Below are 18620 nucleotides of genomic sequence, written 5' to 3' on the forward strand. Positions count from 1 at the left end.
GGGATTCAAGTATCGTCAAGTTTGCAGATTAGCCTCATATATGGATAGTCTCTGGGTTGCAGGCCTCCAGGTATTCTGCTGATTTTTCTACTTTTCATATCATTTTCCTTGGGAGGATTTGTGTCTATTTCTCTTCTTGGGAGTTTTGGGAAGCTATTGACCTTTCCATGGATTTCTTCGAATCAGCTTTTCCTGGTGGGCTTATACTTGTAGGAGTAAGTGGGCCTTGTTTTCCACCTAGCCCAAGTCACACTACGTCAAATACAGTCTTGATCTGCTACCAAGATTGCCTGTGGTGGCCTCTAAATTTCAAGACTGTGGTCACAGGCCCTGTATTTGAGCATTACTAGTCTATGCTTCATGTTTTATACTCTAACAAACCGCATGATAGCTTGTAATTTCTATTCACTAGCATGTAACATTTTTCTTTTGTTGTGCGGCCAAGTCTGGTCTTTCCAGTAGGTGACCTCTGATTTGAGTCAGTCTAGTTGGGACTATTTTCAAATTTCCTTTCTTGGGGGTACAAACTCTGATTCTTAAACATGTACAGCTTTGTTTGAGTTTAGCTTGTTTGCTTTGCATTTTTTCCATTGGCTTTTGTGAGCTCTGGTTTGGAAGAGTATGTTGTTGCTTTCTTTTAAATGGAGCACGACTTGTTGGTGGAATAGCTGGTGTATAAATCATGGGTGCAGATATAGCCCCAGACTTAACCTCATATGAGAGCATGTTGGGTCGGCGGGGGGCTAGTTGGTTCCAGAGCTTTTACTTGCATGGAGTTCATGGCTTCATTGAAACGTGTAGAGGTTAATATTTTTCCCAAGTCGGGGTATTTCACATTTTTAGCAGTCTATCTTGAACTGGTATTGGTCGATTCCTGTTCAGGGTTTTCACTGAAAGAGCACCATTTGGGCCCACACTCCAGCCTCTTACCGCTCTCCTCTTCACCTCCCTCCCTGCCTCCCCCCTCCCTCTTCTCTTCTCTCTTCCCCACTGCCTCCCTCCTTTTCTTCCCCTCGATCCTTCCCACACACTCCTCCATTCCCTTTTATTTCCCACTCTGCTCCACCCCTTACTCCCCGTGCCTCTTATCCCTCCCACCCCCCTACTCAAGGAGACCATATTTTGCACTACAAGTTCAGGGACGGTACTCCTCATCTACACCGGCAAAAAGAGAGTCCACCTGTTGGCACTGACAACTGTCCCTCATTACCAGAGTGTGGAACCTAACTCTTCCTTTTGGGCGATGCTACCAGCCCCAAGAGATCATGCACATCACCCTTGCCCCATACCTTCCATCTGCTGATCGTACAGGGCCTGTTCGCTCTCCTCCGTAGCCTCCAGCTCCCCATGTGTGCTGCGTTTGTGCGTCGCCAGTGTTGACGTTTGTCTGTAGGTCTTGCCGCAATAGCTGCATGTGTAGGGCTTGCAGTGCGTGTGCACCACGTGGTGTTTGTAGAGACTGGAGTATTCTGTGAACCGCTTACCGCAGCCAGGAACGGTACAGAGGTAAGGCTTCTCTCCTGTAGGGGCCACAGAAAAGGCACTCATGAGCTCCCTCACCTTATACGAGCTCTCTAGATGAATATTATGGAAGAGAACTCCTAGACAACATTAAACATTTACATAATAATAATCATCTCCCATAATACCAACACAAATAGTCACTGAAATATCCCACAACCCCTACTATAGAGTAAAAATTATTATAGTGGTATAAACCATATCCTTGATATAGTGCCTAGAGTCAGAAATGGGGGTTAACATTTTATCAAAATTGCCCAGAAGGTCACCGAAAATCAGAACAGTTTTAGACTTACAATACCAGCCTTGTTCTGTCCCACTGGACTCCTTGAAAGAAACAGAAAAGAAAACAGCAGTTCTACACAGTAGCTGAATACATTTCAGTTGGTAGGCCAACCCAGTAAGTCCAAGGCTTCTTTTACAGGGGCAGTTACAGGATCCAGTAGCAAATATTTGCACATTCTGAGCAGAGACTGTCAAAAAAAAATAATCTGCCTTCCCGGGTGTGTGACCACCCCACCCTCTCCCCCCACACCAGCCAGGAGCAGAAGTAATGACGGAAGATGACACCAGGAAAACTTTAGAATAAGCTAAGCGGATCTGTATGGTTGGAAGGGCAAAACAGGGTATAGTCTGACAATGGGGACAATGGCAGGTTTGACACAAAGCCCAGACGAAGCGCAGAGGTGGGACACTGGTTTACCATCACCTTTCTGGATGACGGAAGCTTCCTACATGGGAACACTAGGTCCAGGAGGCTAAACATCGAAAATGGTTGGACAAACAGCCCAGAAACAGTTCAACCACAGGAAAGTCAATGGTGAGGGCCAGGAAGGGATGAGGCCAGCCCAGAGCGCACATCCAGCAGCCAAAAGAAACTGGAGCCAAGGTCAAAAATACCCAGAGCCCAGCCAGTATGGCCAAACCTGGTTCTAGCGATTCAGCATCCCATCGTTGTGTCAAATTCTCCAACAATTCATGTTAAGAAGCAACATAATTGGGTCTCCCCTAGCTAGAAACACAACAAACGGGCACACAAAGGTTTTGTTGGACAGCCAATCAACCTAGCCCTAAAAACAACTAAAAACCAACTGTCTACCTACACAGTTTGTACATTGGGGATGTGGCGGGTGAGGGTTTGAATCAATCTAAACCAGTTCAAACTAATGAGGCAATGTTGTCTGAACGCTTGTGAAGCCCAAACTAAATTACAGCTGCCACTACCCTACTCCACAATTTAAGTGACAGTATAGAATGTTACCCCCAGGAGCCATAATGGCCATCGGTCAGTAGAGGCAAAGCATGGCAGGCGGGGAGTGTTAAAGTCAGAGATCTAGAAAACCCAAGTAGAAAAAGACAAATTCAGGGAGTTCTATGAAATGGGACAAGACCTTAACATAGGAGACCAATTATCGATTTGAAGCCTAAAGACCCCTGTAATGCTCCTTATCCTGAAGCCAGCGGTTGGCAAGTCTCAGGAGGCGCGGGTGCAGAGGAGTTTTTTGCTGCTAAGGCTTAGTTTTGGTTATGGTGCAGGTACAATTGCAGAGTGCCACCACCCACTACATGATGCAAGGCCTGGGGAAGTATCTCCTGCTCTCCCCATTCCCCACCTGTGAGCTTGGCAGAGACTTGTCACAAGAAAAGAGTACAAGGCTGTTGACAGAGTTGAAGAGAAACACAGAAGGGATACCTACAGAAAAAAAAGAAGGATAGAGGTTCCATAGGGCACCATCTCCATTTTAGTAACTCGCAGGCATCACACCAAAAAGAACTTGCTCACTGGCATGGCCTCTGGCGAACCCAAAAGTTAAAAGGTTTGTTCACCCATACTGTACAGATTTGTTTTTGCACCTTTCCCCCCATAGATTTCTATGGGACCCGCACTCAGCCTCCCACCCCCCAAATTCTTTTCTTGTGCTTGTTTTGAACCCTGTCCTGACAAGCCTTCTGCTTTACTTCCCTTGTCTTTTTTGCACATTCTTATGGGGAAAATGACTAGTCCAAAAGACTGGTATCCACAAAACTAGAACCTAGGTTGGGAATCGGGACCTCAAATCTTCCCTAATGTTGTATCACACTCGAATCCGAGTCATATTTATTCAATTATTACTTCATTCTTAGAATTAATCCAAGGTAGTCGGTTTTTGAGTTGTGCCTTCAAGGTTCCAAAAGTTTTATTTTATGCTATTTACTATGTTGTTTTCCAAGTCAACATTCATTTTTTATTTGCGTTTCTTGGATTTTACAACTGCTTAAAAATATGTTTTCTTTAAAAAAAGAGGAGTTAAAAAGAAGAAGAGACTGGAATCTCGGACCTAAACCAAAAAGATGGTGGTCATTAATGCTGACTCATGTTATTGAATGGATTCGGAGATCTGTTTCTTTCGTATATGAGCTCCGCTCGTCAGTAGGTTTTTGGAGAAAAGAAAAGAGAAAGGTGATCCCTTCTTGATGTTGGAATCTACAAGCAATCTGATGTAGGGATCTTATCTGATCCGAGTGCATCTACTCAGGTCGCAGAAGAAGCTTCTTCTGCGACCTGAGTAGATGCTTTTCTCCAAAAACCTACTGACGAACGGAGCTCATATATGAAAGAAACAGATCTCCGAATCGATTTTTTTTTTTTTTTGGGGTCCGGGGGTAAAAAAAAAAGGGGTAAAAAAAAAAAAATAGAAAAAAGGGGGTTGGGGGAAACCCCCCCCATTTCGAATAAAAAGCAACCTAAAAAAGAAATTCGACTTTATTTTCCACTTAATTTTTTCGAGATTATGACTTTCGACTATGTGTTTCGAATTTATGACTATAAACCACTGAGAGACTGTCTCAGTAGGAATTCAGTCAACATAGATGGGAACATAATCAAAGTAGTAAATGAGGTAAAAACACTAGGTTTTATCTCGACTCCACCTTATCATAAAGAAAACGGGTTAATTCCTTAGCTTCCTCCACTGCCTACACAGGCAAACTTATCGGGGCCTGCCGACCTTCTCTAACAGAAGCAAGTTGAATCACCCTCGCCAATGCTCTAATATTGTCAAAACTAGATTATTGCAATACCCTTTATCTAGGAGCCAACAAACATATCCTCAACAAACTACAAACACCTCAAAATAACACCTTTGAGAACTGCCCTAAATCTAACCAACAGAGAACACATTTCTAACCTCAGAAGAGATCACCACTGGCTAAAGATAAGTGATAGGATCTTACTTAAAACTATATCCCTCACCTTTTAATGCCTCAATAACGCAGCTCCCCGATACCGCATAGAGAGATTGAACAGAAAAACCTTGACTCGACCGTCCAGAGCAGCCAACTCCCACTGTCTAGAGATACCTAGGTTAAAATTAACGAGATCTGGAGGAGGCAGCTTCCCAGTGAAAGCTGCACAACACTGGAATGCACTACCCCTGAGCCTTAGAAAGGATCAGTCCTACCTTAGCTACAGATGCAACTCCCCAAACTGGCTGCGGTCCAATGATATATGACTCTCGGACACATGTAGTATGTATTACCTGACCATTAATGTATTTACTCGACCGTACCACTCTTACATGAATCTATGTAACCCACTGCTTCCCTCAATGTAACCCACTTGTATGTGTCTTGTTTGCACTGTATTCATGCCATGTTGTAACCAGGTCTTAAGTATTCTTATCTGCTGCGCCCGGTTACCTACGGGTTTGGTGCGCATTACCAAATAAATAAACAATTTATTTTTTTACAATTGCACACATTTTACAGTGCAGTGTAGTTAGGATTTCTAAGGTCAGCCGTGGGGTGGGTGGGGGACTTTAGGAGGCCATCCTAGGCATGGTGAATAAGGAAGACGGAGGTTAGCCACAACAAACTCAAGGTACCGCGGGAGAGCAGTCAGTCATGGCTTAGTGTCAGGATACGTGCAAATGGTCTAGGGCTGCAGAGTGTCCACAGAGGGAAACAGTTATAATTAGACAGTCAATGTATACAAATGCAGCAGTGTATTACGCCTTTAAAAACACACTAGAAGATGACAAACCCAGGCAAGCAGTATCACTCAAAACCATGCATCACTTATATAAATGCATTCAGCAGTAGGTTCAAGGCATAAAACATCAATTTACTAGTTAGAAACAGGTGAGTAGTTAAATGCAGGAAAAATAGAAGGAATCAGTCCATCCCAGATTGGTACAGCCCCAAGATTTATGGGGACTAGTGCTCAAAAGTCACAGGTTCCAGTTCCTCCAGGGAAGATATTTCTGAAAAGATGCAGTGAGCTGTGGTGGCAATTGAAAAGCATTTTAAAAAAAACAAACAAAAAAACAAAAGTAAAATCATTAATTTACCCGATTTATATGCAAAATCCCCTTCACATGCAAGTCATGCAGCAATATTTGCTGGACTACTCCACACTAACTCATTCTTTTACCTTATTTTTGGGATCCTTTTGTATTTTCTTTTATACCCTTTCCTTGGAGAAATGCTTTCGTCCAAGTTTTGTGGCATCAGCACACAGCACTCTCTACAGTGTTGCTGGGAGCCTTTTGGGCTTCCCCTTTTATTTTCAGTTGTTTTCCTTGTGAGAGCATATGTTCCAGGGACAGTGGGAGATTTAGCATTCTTCTTATATTTTCTATTGTGAGAGCAGCACACCCCACCTTATGTGGAATGCTGAGTGGTTAACGCAGTATCTCCTTTCTCATTGCTCTTGTAACTTTGTGGTTACAGTGACGAACAAATCTTAATGGCTGGTGGCAGTAGTTTTATCCTACCAGCATTTTCTTTGCAATGTTATACTCCCAGTCTGTACTCACAGCCACAGTAGTGCACAGAAGGGTCACCATTGACCCAAAATGGTGACAGTGTTCTTTTTTCACCAATTCAAGATGGCTTGTCCTTTCTTGGTCCTTCTGCTTTGCAGGGTGGGGAGGCCTTTGTTTGACTTTTGTCTTCAGCAGGTTTCCATGGGGAAAGTCCACCCAGGTGCCGGAGTATGTGTGGACAGGAAACAGGGGAAGACTGAGATTGTTCTTTGTCTTCTGCCGTGCCTGTCTAGAACCAGTTCAAACTGGGAAGCTGTCTGAACAGCCACCCCCTAGAGTTTGAATGGTGCAGGAGTGCTAATTGGCTGTGTTCCTGCAGAAGAGGCATGGATCCTGAGGCTGAAGACAAGCTGAACCCTGGAACTGAAGAAACTATGAGGTGCAAGAGGAGAGACACCCACAGGCACTTCCAGATGACGAGAGGCCTTTTGTGTAATCGCTGCTTTCTGACTGTTTCTTCTAAGCATCAGGAGAGTCCTGCAAAGGACGACTCTCTCTTGAAGACTGGTGGGTCCAATCAGTCTCAAGACGACCTGCATTTTGAGCCATCCCACAATGAGCTGTGACCTTCACAGGCTGCAAATCGCCAATACCCTGGGACCTTTGGCCACTATGTGCATCACCTTTCAAAGATCGAATCCTCCAGAAACTTTGGTGGAATCCTTCTAGATCTCCAGAAGCAAGATTTCATTCCTTGAAGTCCCCTTACCAGAGTGCTGGACCGAGAAAGTGAGATGGAAAAAACACACAAAAAAAATAACAAAATCGACTAGGCGGTAACCGTTCTTCAATGGTGCTTTGAAAAGGGTGCCAAAAATCACAGAACCCCAAAGAATACTTTGCATAGCGCCACTTCACTCGACTGCTGCTGCGAGATCCACTCCAGTGTACCATCTTACGTCTGATTGACCAAGAATCCGGTGGCCGGGGTCTGCAGCTGCATCGCTGGGGCATCGTGCTACATTCTCTTCTCACTTCTAAGGTACTGTGAGACCCTTAGTAGAACTTACCTGGAATTATTCTGCTGCTCCTGCTTTGCAGGAGAGGGGGGCGAGAGGGGGGAGGAAGAGGGGGTGGGAGGGGGGGTGGAAGGGGGGGGAAGGGGGGAAGGGGAGGAGAAGAGGGGGGTAGAGGGGAGGTAGAGTAGAGGGGAGGTAGAGTAGAGGGGGGTAGTGGGGAGGTAGAGTAGAGGGGGGTAGAGAGGGGGTAGAGGGGGGGTCGAGGGAGGAAGAGGGAGGAAGAGGGAGGAAGAGGGAGGAAGAGGGAGGAAGAGGGAGGAAGAGGGAGGAAGAGGGAGGAAGAGGGAGGGGAAGAAGGGGGGAGAGAATGTTGAGAGTGAGTGTGTGTTTGGGAGTGAGTAAGAGTGCGGCTAACGAAGGGGCTGGGACTGTCTGGTCCCACTCCACAATCGTGGTGCCTGAAAATCTGGGGGTGGGACATGAGTGAAACCAACAGTGGTCCCTGATTGGACCCACCCGGCTGTTTGAATGGTTTAGATCCTTACCATTGGTGGGCTCAGACTTGCTTCCAGGCTGGATTTTGGATAAGAAGAGGACTCCAGCTGCCATTTCTTGAGATCAGCGTTGGAGCCAAGAATCCTGTGTAGAAGAACAGCAAACTGAAGATCCGAAGACTACTCCTGAAGAGGCGCAGCATTCCTTTGTGCATCTGGCCAGTGAAGCCCTGTTGGACCACCTGATCTGCGAAGGACCTCTGCGGTGCTTAAACCCCTGGACTGGGGGTGGGAGGACCAGTCTCGCCATGTTCAAGGATCCAGCCTTTGGAAGTGTCCCTGGACCACTCAGTAGACTGGAAGGTCTTCAAATCGCAATTGGAAGGACGCCTGCCGTCTCCTGTGTGGGGTGGCTGTTGCTGAAACTTGCCTTCTCACCATCTTGTCAAGTTTCCTGAAGAGGTCTGAATTAGTGCTTTCTGCATTTCACCATTGCCAAGGGTTCTGCTCTCCTCCTGGACCCGACCGGAAAGAGTAATTGAACCCACAGCTCCTGGGCACCTCTCACCGGAACCAATGTCGATAAGTTGAACATCCAGCGACCCCCATTCGACACATCTAGTCCTCTGGGAAAATCTGAGTTATGGGTGTAAAATCTGAGTTATGGGTGCAAGTAAACGCAAAGCATTTGTCTCCCCCAGTCTCCATAGGATAACACTGAGAACAATTCTCTTTGTATCCTTCCATGGGACTGCTTTTTGGTCCTAGCACCTGGGCAGTAAAACCTGAACGATAAGAGCACATTTTTAATAACTAGTAACTTTGTTGCATCTCTTCTCTTGAACATTCACTACCACAAGCACTGGGACTTTTGGTCATAGGGATTGGACTTCTGAAGCTAGGGCATAATTCTTGTGACTTGGTTCCATCTTACTTCATCACTTGGCTTATTTTATCAACTTTATTGAATGCATTTTAAGAGCCTATGGCGACTGTGTATATGTTTATTATTGATTTGTGTGTGATATTACCTGCTTGTTTCATTTTCTAGTGTGCGTTTTGGACCTATCAGAAATATGGTATTTTTCTACGTTCCTATCTAAATTGAATTATAGTGTATGGAGTCATTGTAGTACAGGAACCCACTCACTCAACTCTCCATTGCTACCTCGATTGGGTTTTGGCTAACCTCTCCAAGTTCCCCTGTATACTATAACTAGGGTGGCCTCCTGAAATCTGTCCACCAGGCCAGATTCTAAAAATGCATCTTGGCTATCCTTCAGAGACAAACACAAAAGCAGATTCAGCAGTGCATCACTTGAAGATGGCAAGCTGAATATTCAGGACTAGGCAATTTACAGCACAAGCTGAGAACCCACCACATTTCAAGGCTGAACTCAGAACGGCGACGGCTGCAGCGAGGTAGCTGGTCAGTCCACTGGGAAGTCCAGAGAAACTTCTGCAGGCTTTGCTGGCACAGATCCTTGGGCAGGTATCATGACTAGTTGGCCCCACTAGTCCAAGCACCGCCAAGGATCTTGACATCAGGAGTGGAGCATGGCTTCACCGGATCAGTCACTGAAGATGCTCCTCGTCAGCTGCAGGAGTCGTCCTCAGGTTGTCAGAGGGCGGCTGCTCTTCGTGGGAATCTTGGCTCCAACGTAGATCTGAAGGAGTTGTCCTTTTATCCAGAATTGGAGCTTGAAGCAGGTACAAAACCACCAATGGTAAGGAACTGGCACATTCAAACAGCCAGGGGCTGTCCATCTCTAAATCAGCCCAGCAGCAGACTTTCTGGCACCAGGGAATGTGGATTGGGAACAGGCAGTCTCAGCCCCCTGTTAGGTAAGATGTTCATATCAATGATAAATCTTCCTGACCCGTCAACCTCAGAACATTTTGTTTCAACTAGGTAACTATTTTCCCTTGTGGCTATGTGAAGGGGAATCTTTTTCCCCTCTCACCTAGTCTTTTACTCTTTTTATGGGTAACATTTATATGTCTCTCCATAGTGTATGGTTGAAGTTATGGTTACCTACAACTTTTGGGTTTAGGCTGGGTTGCCCCTATGGGCTCCCCTGTTAATGTCTTTCATGTACTTGGGTGAACTACAGTTCCCAAGTAGTAAAGAGGGATTTTCATCCACCTTTACGTTTTATATAGTGAGCCAGCACACCCCACCTTATGTTGAGTGCTGAGGGATACAATATATCCCTTTTCTTACTTACCTGGTAACATTTAGTTAAATTTGCGTGTTTTATATGAATGGCTGGTGGTAGTATTTTTACCTTTATGACTTAGTCTTTATTACTCGCAGGCTGTTAATTCAGCCTCGGTAATGCACAAAAGGGCCACCATTTTTCTAAAATGGTAGGCTCCTTTTTTCGTAATTTCTTGTGTGCTTGCTGTTTTGGAGGTCTTACCCTGCCATTCTAGACGGGAACAGCCTCAGTAGCCGTTTTGTCATCGGCAATAATCATGTGGATTCCCTGCCCAGGCTCCAGAGTGTCTGGAAAGGCAGGAAGCGAGGCAGGAGTCCAAAAACTCTGCAGCCCTTTATCTTCCACCTTGCCTGAAAGGAAACAACTCCCAGTGGGGGGCTGGCCGTGTTGATTGCACAGCCGGACAGCCAGAACGCCTGTAAGGACAGTTTTTCTGAAGTCCAACTAAGGGCTTAGTAAAACCAGTCAGCTGAGGCGGTACAAGACTCCACTCTAAGTATCGGGCTGTACCACCCGAGTTCATGGTAGCATAGACAGAGCAGCCAGTTTCATTTTAGAAGGGGGAGAGGCCTGTAGAATCAGTACAAATGAAACTAATACCAATGGTCCAAAGAAACACGGAAACACTATATATTGTAACAATAAATGGTTTATTTAAATACAAGTAGGCCCAGATAAATCCTAAGGGAAATAAGTACTATTACATTATATATAATCACAATTAACACAACACTATACTGGAAGGTACACAGACCAAAGCATATAACCTAAGTTGGAACACCCAACAGGAGTTCTATGGAAGTCAAACCAATAGTTACTGTTTAGATTACTTTCCGTAATATAGGGGTAGTAGACGCTAGCAGATGTACCGTGACGCTCACAAAGAAATCACTTAATAAAACGATGGCACAATATACTTTTTGTGAATAGTGAAACACCTATTCTAGGAACAGTAAAACACCTATAACTCCGATTCAGGATAACACAGTTATGCTAGGGGAGTTGGACCTTGGGGTGTAATATTAAATTACAGTTGCTTTTCAGTTCACAGACTAAGGGAAGCAATAACTAACTTATTTTAGGTTAACACAGTTGTACGCAAGGTAAGTAAAACCTATAACATGTTTACAGAAGCCATCAGCAACATAAAGGCAGGTATAAACCTAAGACTGTTTTTGTGTCTGTCTACAACAGACCAGGCAAAGCAAACCCAGTGTTACGCTTTATGAATGACTCAAAGTTATTCTAGGTAGATAAAACCTAAGACAGACTTATTCTGGACATGCTAACAGCAAGTCAGGGGAAGCAAGACCCAGTTGGGGACACTCATACAATTATCCAAACAGTAGTGATGTGAGACCAACAGCATTACTTTTGGAAAGAGGCAAAACCAAAATCACAGGTGAATAATATAACCTTACATCTACTTTCTGTTAGAATGGCAAAACAGTTTCTAAGGAAAGAAAGATATTACATACACTTTTCAGAATGCAGACCATTGGTAAGGTAAGTATTAACTTTTGTAACTGTTCACTTTCAGAGTTACAGTCACCAACCAACTTCTTTTGCAAGTAAGTAACTTTTAAACACGTATTCTCTTTTCTAGGCAAAAGGCCCAATCCTTAGAAGTCTTTCCCTTATTCTTGGAGCATAAGTGTACTCAGTGGCAGAAGGTGTCTAGTGTCCAACAGCCAGGTCAGGATAGGTTCTTAAGTAGCAAAAGTCTGAGTTCCTAAGGAAGACTGTTAGAACAAGTAATTACTTTAGAGTTAGTTGAAGGTCCAGGGGCTTCAGAGAAGACACCCTAGGAGGATTCAGGCAGTGGGCCTGGGTAAACCTGACGAGAGGCCTCCCAATCACAGAAAACACCCCACAACTACACAGGAATCACAAGAGACTTAAGGTAAGTAAATACCCAAGCCAGCACAGTACCTCAGCACAGAAGACGATTTTGCAGCTGGATGACTTCAGGATCTGCTGCCAAAAACCCGGCCGTCGAATTCCATCATCAAGAAGTCAGAAGACAGGACATTGGAAGGACTTTTGCAGCAAGGATCACGGGGAAGGCTCTAGGTAAGGGCTGGATGCGGCTTTGTGGATTTGGCGCCTTTTTTAGGAGCAAAGAGGTAGACAGAATATCACTGGTCGGATTCTTGTCATTTGCAAGGTCCAGCACTCTGGTGAGGGGATTTATTGGACTGGAATCGTGCCTCTGAAGATCCAGCAGAATGCCCACGAAGTTTCGGCGAGATTCAGAATTCGGAAGGATGTGCACCACACTATGGCTTGAGGTCCCAGGGTATTGGGGTATTGCAGCCCCGCGAGGTTGCAGCACAGTGTGGGATGGCTCAAAATGCAGGTCTTCTTGAGTTTAGTGGGTGTCATCAGGCTCTGGGTCGGGGTTGTCGTTTTTCCGGAGTGCCCAGGTCAATTAGAAGGACGTGCTACAGCAGGCTCCGGTTACACAGCAGGCTCTCCACTCGCTGGAAATCATTTCAGCCGCAAGTTCTTCATCTTCCTCTTTGGTTTGGTTCCAGTGGTCGACTTCCTCTTCAGCTTCCAGGATCTGATTTTTATGCATGAACCCAGCCCATCAAACAACCTTGCAACATTCAAACTTGGGGGCTTGGCAATCCTTTCAGGACAGCCAGCCTCCCAGTTTGAACTGGAATCGTGCACTCAGGCTGAAGACAAAGGGCTGCACAGTTTTGGATTCCTCCCTCGCTTTCTGGAAGTATGCTAGGCAATTCTCCTCTGAACAAGAGTACCAACAGTACCCCCAGACACGTGTTTCGGTCTGGATGGACCTCATCAGTAGGGAGGAGCTGTGCCTCTCTAAGAATAGTGAGCAAGGGAAGGGGTCCACGTCTGGACTCCCCTAGTAATTTAGGGTGAGACCCAAAGTTACTTGTATATGCAAATTCACAAGGGGGGTCCTGGGAGTCCCTCTGCCAGAAGTTTGGTACTCTTGTTCAGAGGAGAATTGCCTAGCATTTCGGTGCTGGACTGCCCCAGGGCAGGACAAAGACTGATATGTTTGGGATATTTCTTCTCTGTGAAAGATAGTGAGCTAAACACTCTGGGTAAGTCTCTCATAACCAGGACTGATGTCTGGCAGAAGGACTCCCAGGACCCCCCCCCTTGTTAATTTACACTTTCCTGGGGGAAAGGTAAAGGCACAGAGTCTGAGGTAAGAAGAGTCTCTCAGTGAGCCAGGACAGCCAATGTTAGTTGAGCAAAGTTTAGGGGAGCTGGAGATCTTCTTTGCAGGTAAGTTAAAGTCTTGCACAATGTTTTTAGGAAGGTTTGTAGAAATAAGAGTCAATTGAAGGGCCACAAGCTGTGAGGCTTGTGGGGGGCAAAGCTGTAAGCAACTCTGCAAGGGCAACCAAAACAAGTAACAACTGAGAGCAAGTAAGGCTACACAACAGGTAAGTCCGCTTAGGTTTACAGTACCTTAGATTAGAAGAAATAGTTCCAGCTGGCTTCTGTTCCTGTATATCTCTGCAGATCCTGGTGTTCCTGGGCCAGAAGCGTGGAAACAAGAGGACGTCTGGGGACTCCTGCACTGCAATGGGAAGGTCAGCGGTAGCAATGGGCAAACTTCAATTCAGCTGCACTTTGCAGTTTCAGCTCCTCGTGTCTGACAGCAAATAGCAACACTGCGATTCTCGGATACCACTTCAGACTTTCCTCGCATCTGGGGTCTGGCACTCTGTTGAGGTGGCTCAGGCTTGGTCAGCCCTGCTTCAGGGAAGTCCGAAGGATCTTCCTGGCGCTCAGGGCCGACTTCAAAGCGATCAACTAGATTTGGTGTTCCTCCCCTGGCGCTTCGGTAGGAGCAGCAGAAGTAGTACAGCCAGCTTCAAGAGGATCTCCAAACGAGTTCACTTTGGGGTCGATTGGTCCCACCAACCCAAAGGAAGTCGTCGTCCTTGCAGGGCTTCTCTAGTAGAAACAAATTCTGAGCTTCAGCACAGCAACAGGGCTTCACCTGGCAAACCAACAGTCCAGGAGTTGCAGCAGGCGTCTCTTCCAAGTTCTTCGGATTCCTTTGTCTGGTGGTCGACTCTGCCTTCCAAAAGCATCGCCTTTTATGCAGGTTTCTCCCATTCGAACAAGCCTAGATGTCAATCACACAGCAGGGTGGCTGTCCTTGCTGGACAGCCAGCCGGCCAATCACCTTTGTGTGCATTCCTGTAACCAAGGGGATTAAGTACAGAGTTTCGGGCACCTCCCTCACTTCCTGCCCCTGCCAGACATACTGGAGCCAGAGGCAGGCTTCACTCGTGCCAAGGGCAAAACGAACAAAGGGACCAAACCTGGTTTGGCACGCAGAGTAAAGGACCTTTCTCACAAGAAACGGCAAAAAAACACCAGGGCCATTTTGACAAAACGGGCACCTTACTGCAGCTGCGAACGCAGCCCGCGGTAAAAATAAACAATGGTAGTAAAAAGTAAACTACTGCCACCAGCCATTAATTGTAGAAAGGGTAACATAAAAATGTTTGAGAAACTAGACAAAGGGAATACTAAGTAACCCCTCCAGCACCCTATTGTAAGATAGTGTATGCTGTGTCTAGAAAGTCAATTTCACTTCACTGCTCTTGGAAACAGTAGTTTCACCAAGAGAAGGTATTTAAACCTTTGAGAAACCAAAGAGATTTCCCTGTGCCACTGCACTGAAGGTGCTGTGTGTGTCACAATGCAAAGATTATGCCTATGGAGTTTGTCAGACTACAAAGTCAAAAGAAACACAGAGTATAAATCACAGAATAAAATACGAGAGAGTGGGAAAAAGGTCTCAATCTCTCCAGGTTAGAAATTAAAAGTCCTAGAGTCCAGCAAAAGATCTGGGAGTCTCTAAGTTAGAGAGGAATAAGCACATTTCTGAGAATTCTCCCCAACACAAGCCGATAGGCACAGATTATTCCTCATTCGTTGGTCCTTATAATATCCCAACTTCAGACCACACCACAACTTTATTCATCACCAACCACACCCACATTGACCCCATTCCCATCACAATACTGGTCCTCACCCCACCCCTAGCTTACACCCCATTCATGGTCTCAAACTTTCCACTTACAGCTGATCTCAGAAGCTAGACCTACAGACTCCCCAAGACCAAGTCAGCATCCCATTGGTTCAATCAACATCCCTACACATCAGTCCGCATCACTATCCCTCGATGGCAGTTAATTGGCTAGGTCTACACTTTAGCTCACAAACCCCTGTCCATCTTTTAGTTTTAGAACTCACCGGTGTGGATCCGCATGTGGTTCTTGTAGTTGGTGGCGCTGGAGAAGCCTCGCCCACAGCCAGGCTCTGGGCACATGTAGGGTCGCTCCCCAGTGTGTGTTCGTATGTGTACCTTCCGGATGTTTGAGGTGGTGAACGAGCGGGAGCAGCCTTCAAAGGGACATGTGAAAGGGCGCTCACCTTCCCAGACCGAGAAAAGAGATTGAAACAGGCAGGTTAATGTCGCATCAGGAGGGTAGACTGCTCAAATGCGGCTGTGTTGCATTCTTTCCTTCAAGGATATATTATTTCGAGCCCCAGGGGAGCCACCATGCAAAAGAAGTACGCTGAATGCCTAGAGTGAGTCCATGACCTCACCTGGAGAGAATTTAAAAGCTAGCAGATTAAGTCAACAGCCCTCACCGTAAAAGGAAAAGAGCCCTAGAGAGCAGACAGTCATTACCTGAAGATATGCTGCGTGTCCCTGTGGGGAACCCTTAGCTCACACATGAGCTCAACAAAATGTGACGGTCCTCGGGAAACCCTACCTAATGTATCCGAATAAAAAGGACCAATCCAAACATCACCATCAGCCTAGTCTTCCCTTGCAACATTATGTATAAATAAAACTATCCCAATGGCCTATTCGGGCCCTTACCAATTACACAGTTCATAGGTTTGCTACTGTTAATTGGTGTTTCTGTTCTGCACATACAGGATGCTTGCAATGAATATTCTCACCCGAGGGCATGCTGGGCTAACCATTTGCATGGCAGACGCCAAACATCAGCATTATGTTTAATGAGTGCTGTGCCGTTTCCAGCCCTATGGCCGTTGACACTTTGGATTTCTTTCTTGGACCTCTGTTGCCCCATAAACAGGGTTACAATGGACTAATAATGGACAAACATCAAGCAATGTTGCGATTCTAGCCAAGAGCGAAGGATATGCTTGGCACATTTATGTACTGCTGTAGTGAGGCTGAGGGATATGTGTAGGCCTGTACAGATTCCAACTAAACCCTGTTCCCCAGAAGTGTACATGTTTTGCCATGTACCTGCTCACCTGTGTGTGTTCGCACATGCTTCTGGAGGTCACCCGATGTCTTAAACGCTTTATGGCACATATCTTCTGGGCACTTGTACGGCTTCTCCCCTGTGTGGGTTCGGACATGGCTCTTCAGCCCATACCCTGTAAAGAGGAAGGACTTCAATAGGTTAATGAAAATTGAGACATGCTTAGCAGGAATAATGCAAGGAGGAGAAGGACACTGGAAAGAGGATACTGTTTAGAAGGGACAGAATATACTGCAGAGAATAAGCTGGAGAGATGGTAGGAAAGATTGCAGAATCGCCACCAAGTGTCAATGATTGGGACTATTAAGATAGAAATCCAGTTTTTGAGTATTCTAGGGACACTTTAGGGCCCTCAAACGTTTTCTCCCCCGCCACCCCTCTTTAATTATTTTGGATTTTTGGTGGCAAGTAGAACTTTCACTTCCATTGCAAGCCTTTATACCTTATTTGGGTCATCCCTAGGGCAACCTGTCCGAGCAGTGCCTCTTAGCCACCCTATATTTAACCAGGGTTATATGACATGTATCCCTACATTGGCTTTAGGGAGTAGTTGGGGGGCAGCACTACTTTAGCTTTGTCTCCACAATGGGTGCCAGACATTTTACAGCATTGGTTGCCCAATGTACCTTTTGGGTAGCCACTTCAGCACAAATGTGTTTATTCTTTAAATCCTGCTCTCAGCCATTTTGTATTTTGGGCTCCCATTGTTCAGAGCAACCTTGTACAAGGCTCAAGATGGCTGTTCAGACCATGTGCAGCCCACATATTGGTTCAAACTGCTTTAGGTCAGTGTGATCCCTGGGCTCTCATTCTCACTTCTGATGGGTGTATTCTAGGCTGAGTGGCAGCCTTATTGACCAACCAGTATGGCTGGTCATTTGATCCTCTGCCCCAGCACCCTCTAGTGATTGGTGGGGCTGGCCTTTGGCCACCCTCCTTCTGCAATGGTACTTAAGGCTCTGCCTGGTTCTCACAGAACTCTTCTGATATTGTTCTGCACCTTGGAAGAAGCAGGTATGCTGACCTGCTGAAGTTTTCCCTCAATTGCCTCAATTTATGTCATTTTATAACTAAATTGGCCATACTGGCCGAGTGCAGTAGTTTGGGCATATTCTAGACAAGAATTTCTGCCTTTGCAGGTCCAGTCTGGGCTTCCTAAATTTTCCTGCTGCTTCCCCTCATTCGCTTACTGCAGTTTACCACCACGATCTTCTGCTACGCTGAGGGTTGCTGCAGTCACCTAGAACACCCACCTAATCTGCTGCATGGGATGTGCGAGAGAACATCCAGCCATTGTCCCTGTCCTGAGATAGTTTTCAGCTAGTTTGGTCTAATTTCTTGTCTACTGAGCTGTCAGGAGCCATCATGTTGGGTTCCTGAGTCTTCCAAGGTGGATTCCTCACTTCTGCTGTGACGTTTATAGTCGTGGGAAGGTTGTTCATTACTTTTCTTGATCGTGGGGCTCATTGTTGGCTCAGGGTGCAAGCCCTTGGGCACTGGAGCCTGTAAACTGCACCTGGCAAATAAGCCTGTGCTTACCCAGGTTGTTTTGCCATGTGGAACAGTGGTCACCAAAACATCCACTGAGTGCACAGAGGGCTCTGGGCTGGGTGATTATTCCTGATATTCACTGTGAGAAATCTGTGGGTATTCTCCCAAACACACCTCGAGAATCCCTTAGACAGGTGGCCGCGGAAGGGCTGGCGCCCTCTGATCCCAACCCTGGGGGCGGACAAGCGAGATCACCTGGGTAGGGGAGCCCGGGTTGTGCTGGGGGAAAATACCCCAGGTGAGATGCAGTGTTAGGCAACGTTTGTATGCAGTACCCTCTGGGAACACTACAAAGAACTCTGATTACAGGTATAGGAAACCCAACCTTTGGTATAAGCTTGTACTACACAGTTTTGGTAGAGTATTGAGCAGAGAGGATTATCTCAAGAGGGGTCAATGATTTACAGTTACAAGTATTCAAATAAACTCTTACACTCAATGTTTCCGGCATAAACAATTATTAATTTATCAGTCAGATAGAATAAGCCTTCTTCAGAAGGGAGCAATATAACAGTAACACTCAAATACACTTCATGCAATACACACTCTTAGTATCTCTAAATCAGTAGATACCCTTTTGGGATAGCCTTCAGACACTAGCTACACCCTCAGGTAACTTCAATTCCTAGGGTGCTGGGGACATTAATATAACACTGTGGCATTTAGAATCATATAGAAATAAGTCAAAGGAAAAGATTATTTAGAACAAACAAGAGAACACAAATATTCTTAAGAAGGCAATAACTTTCAG

The 18620-nt window shown here is 45.7% G+C and overlaps 1 protein-coding gene across 3 annotated transcripts in view; it reads right to left on the bottom strand.

Moving 5' to 3' along the window:
- ZNF76 (zinc finger protein 76) overlaps positions 1 to 18620 on the bottom strand; it is a 284758-nt gene that overhangs the window by 95892 nt on the left and 170246 nt on the right. For all 3 annotated transcript variants that reach the window (XM_069633474.1, XM_069633472.1, XM_069633473.1), the window contains exons 8-10: positions 16308 to 16433; positions 15264 to 15443; positions 1290 to 1520 (exon numbers count right to left, since the gene is read on the bottom strand). In XM_069633474.1, coding sequence (XP_069489575.1) covers positions 1290 to 1520; positions 15264 to 15443; positions 16308 to 16433 — 537 coding nt within the window. The remainder of the gene's footprint in view (positions 1 to 1289; positions 1521 to 15263; positions 15444 to 16307; positions 16434 to 18620) is intronic.

Source organism: Ambystoma mexicanum, chromosome 13 (assembly GCF_040938575.1).
Source record: "Ambystoma mexicanum isolate Mex_15411 chromosome 13, UKY_AmexF1_1, whole genome shotgun sequence".
NCBI lineage: Eukaryota > Metazoa > Chordata > Amphibia > Caudata > Ambystomatidae > Ambystoma > Ambystoma mexicanum.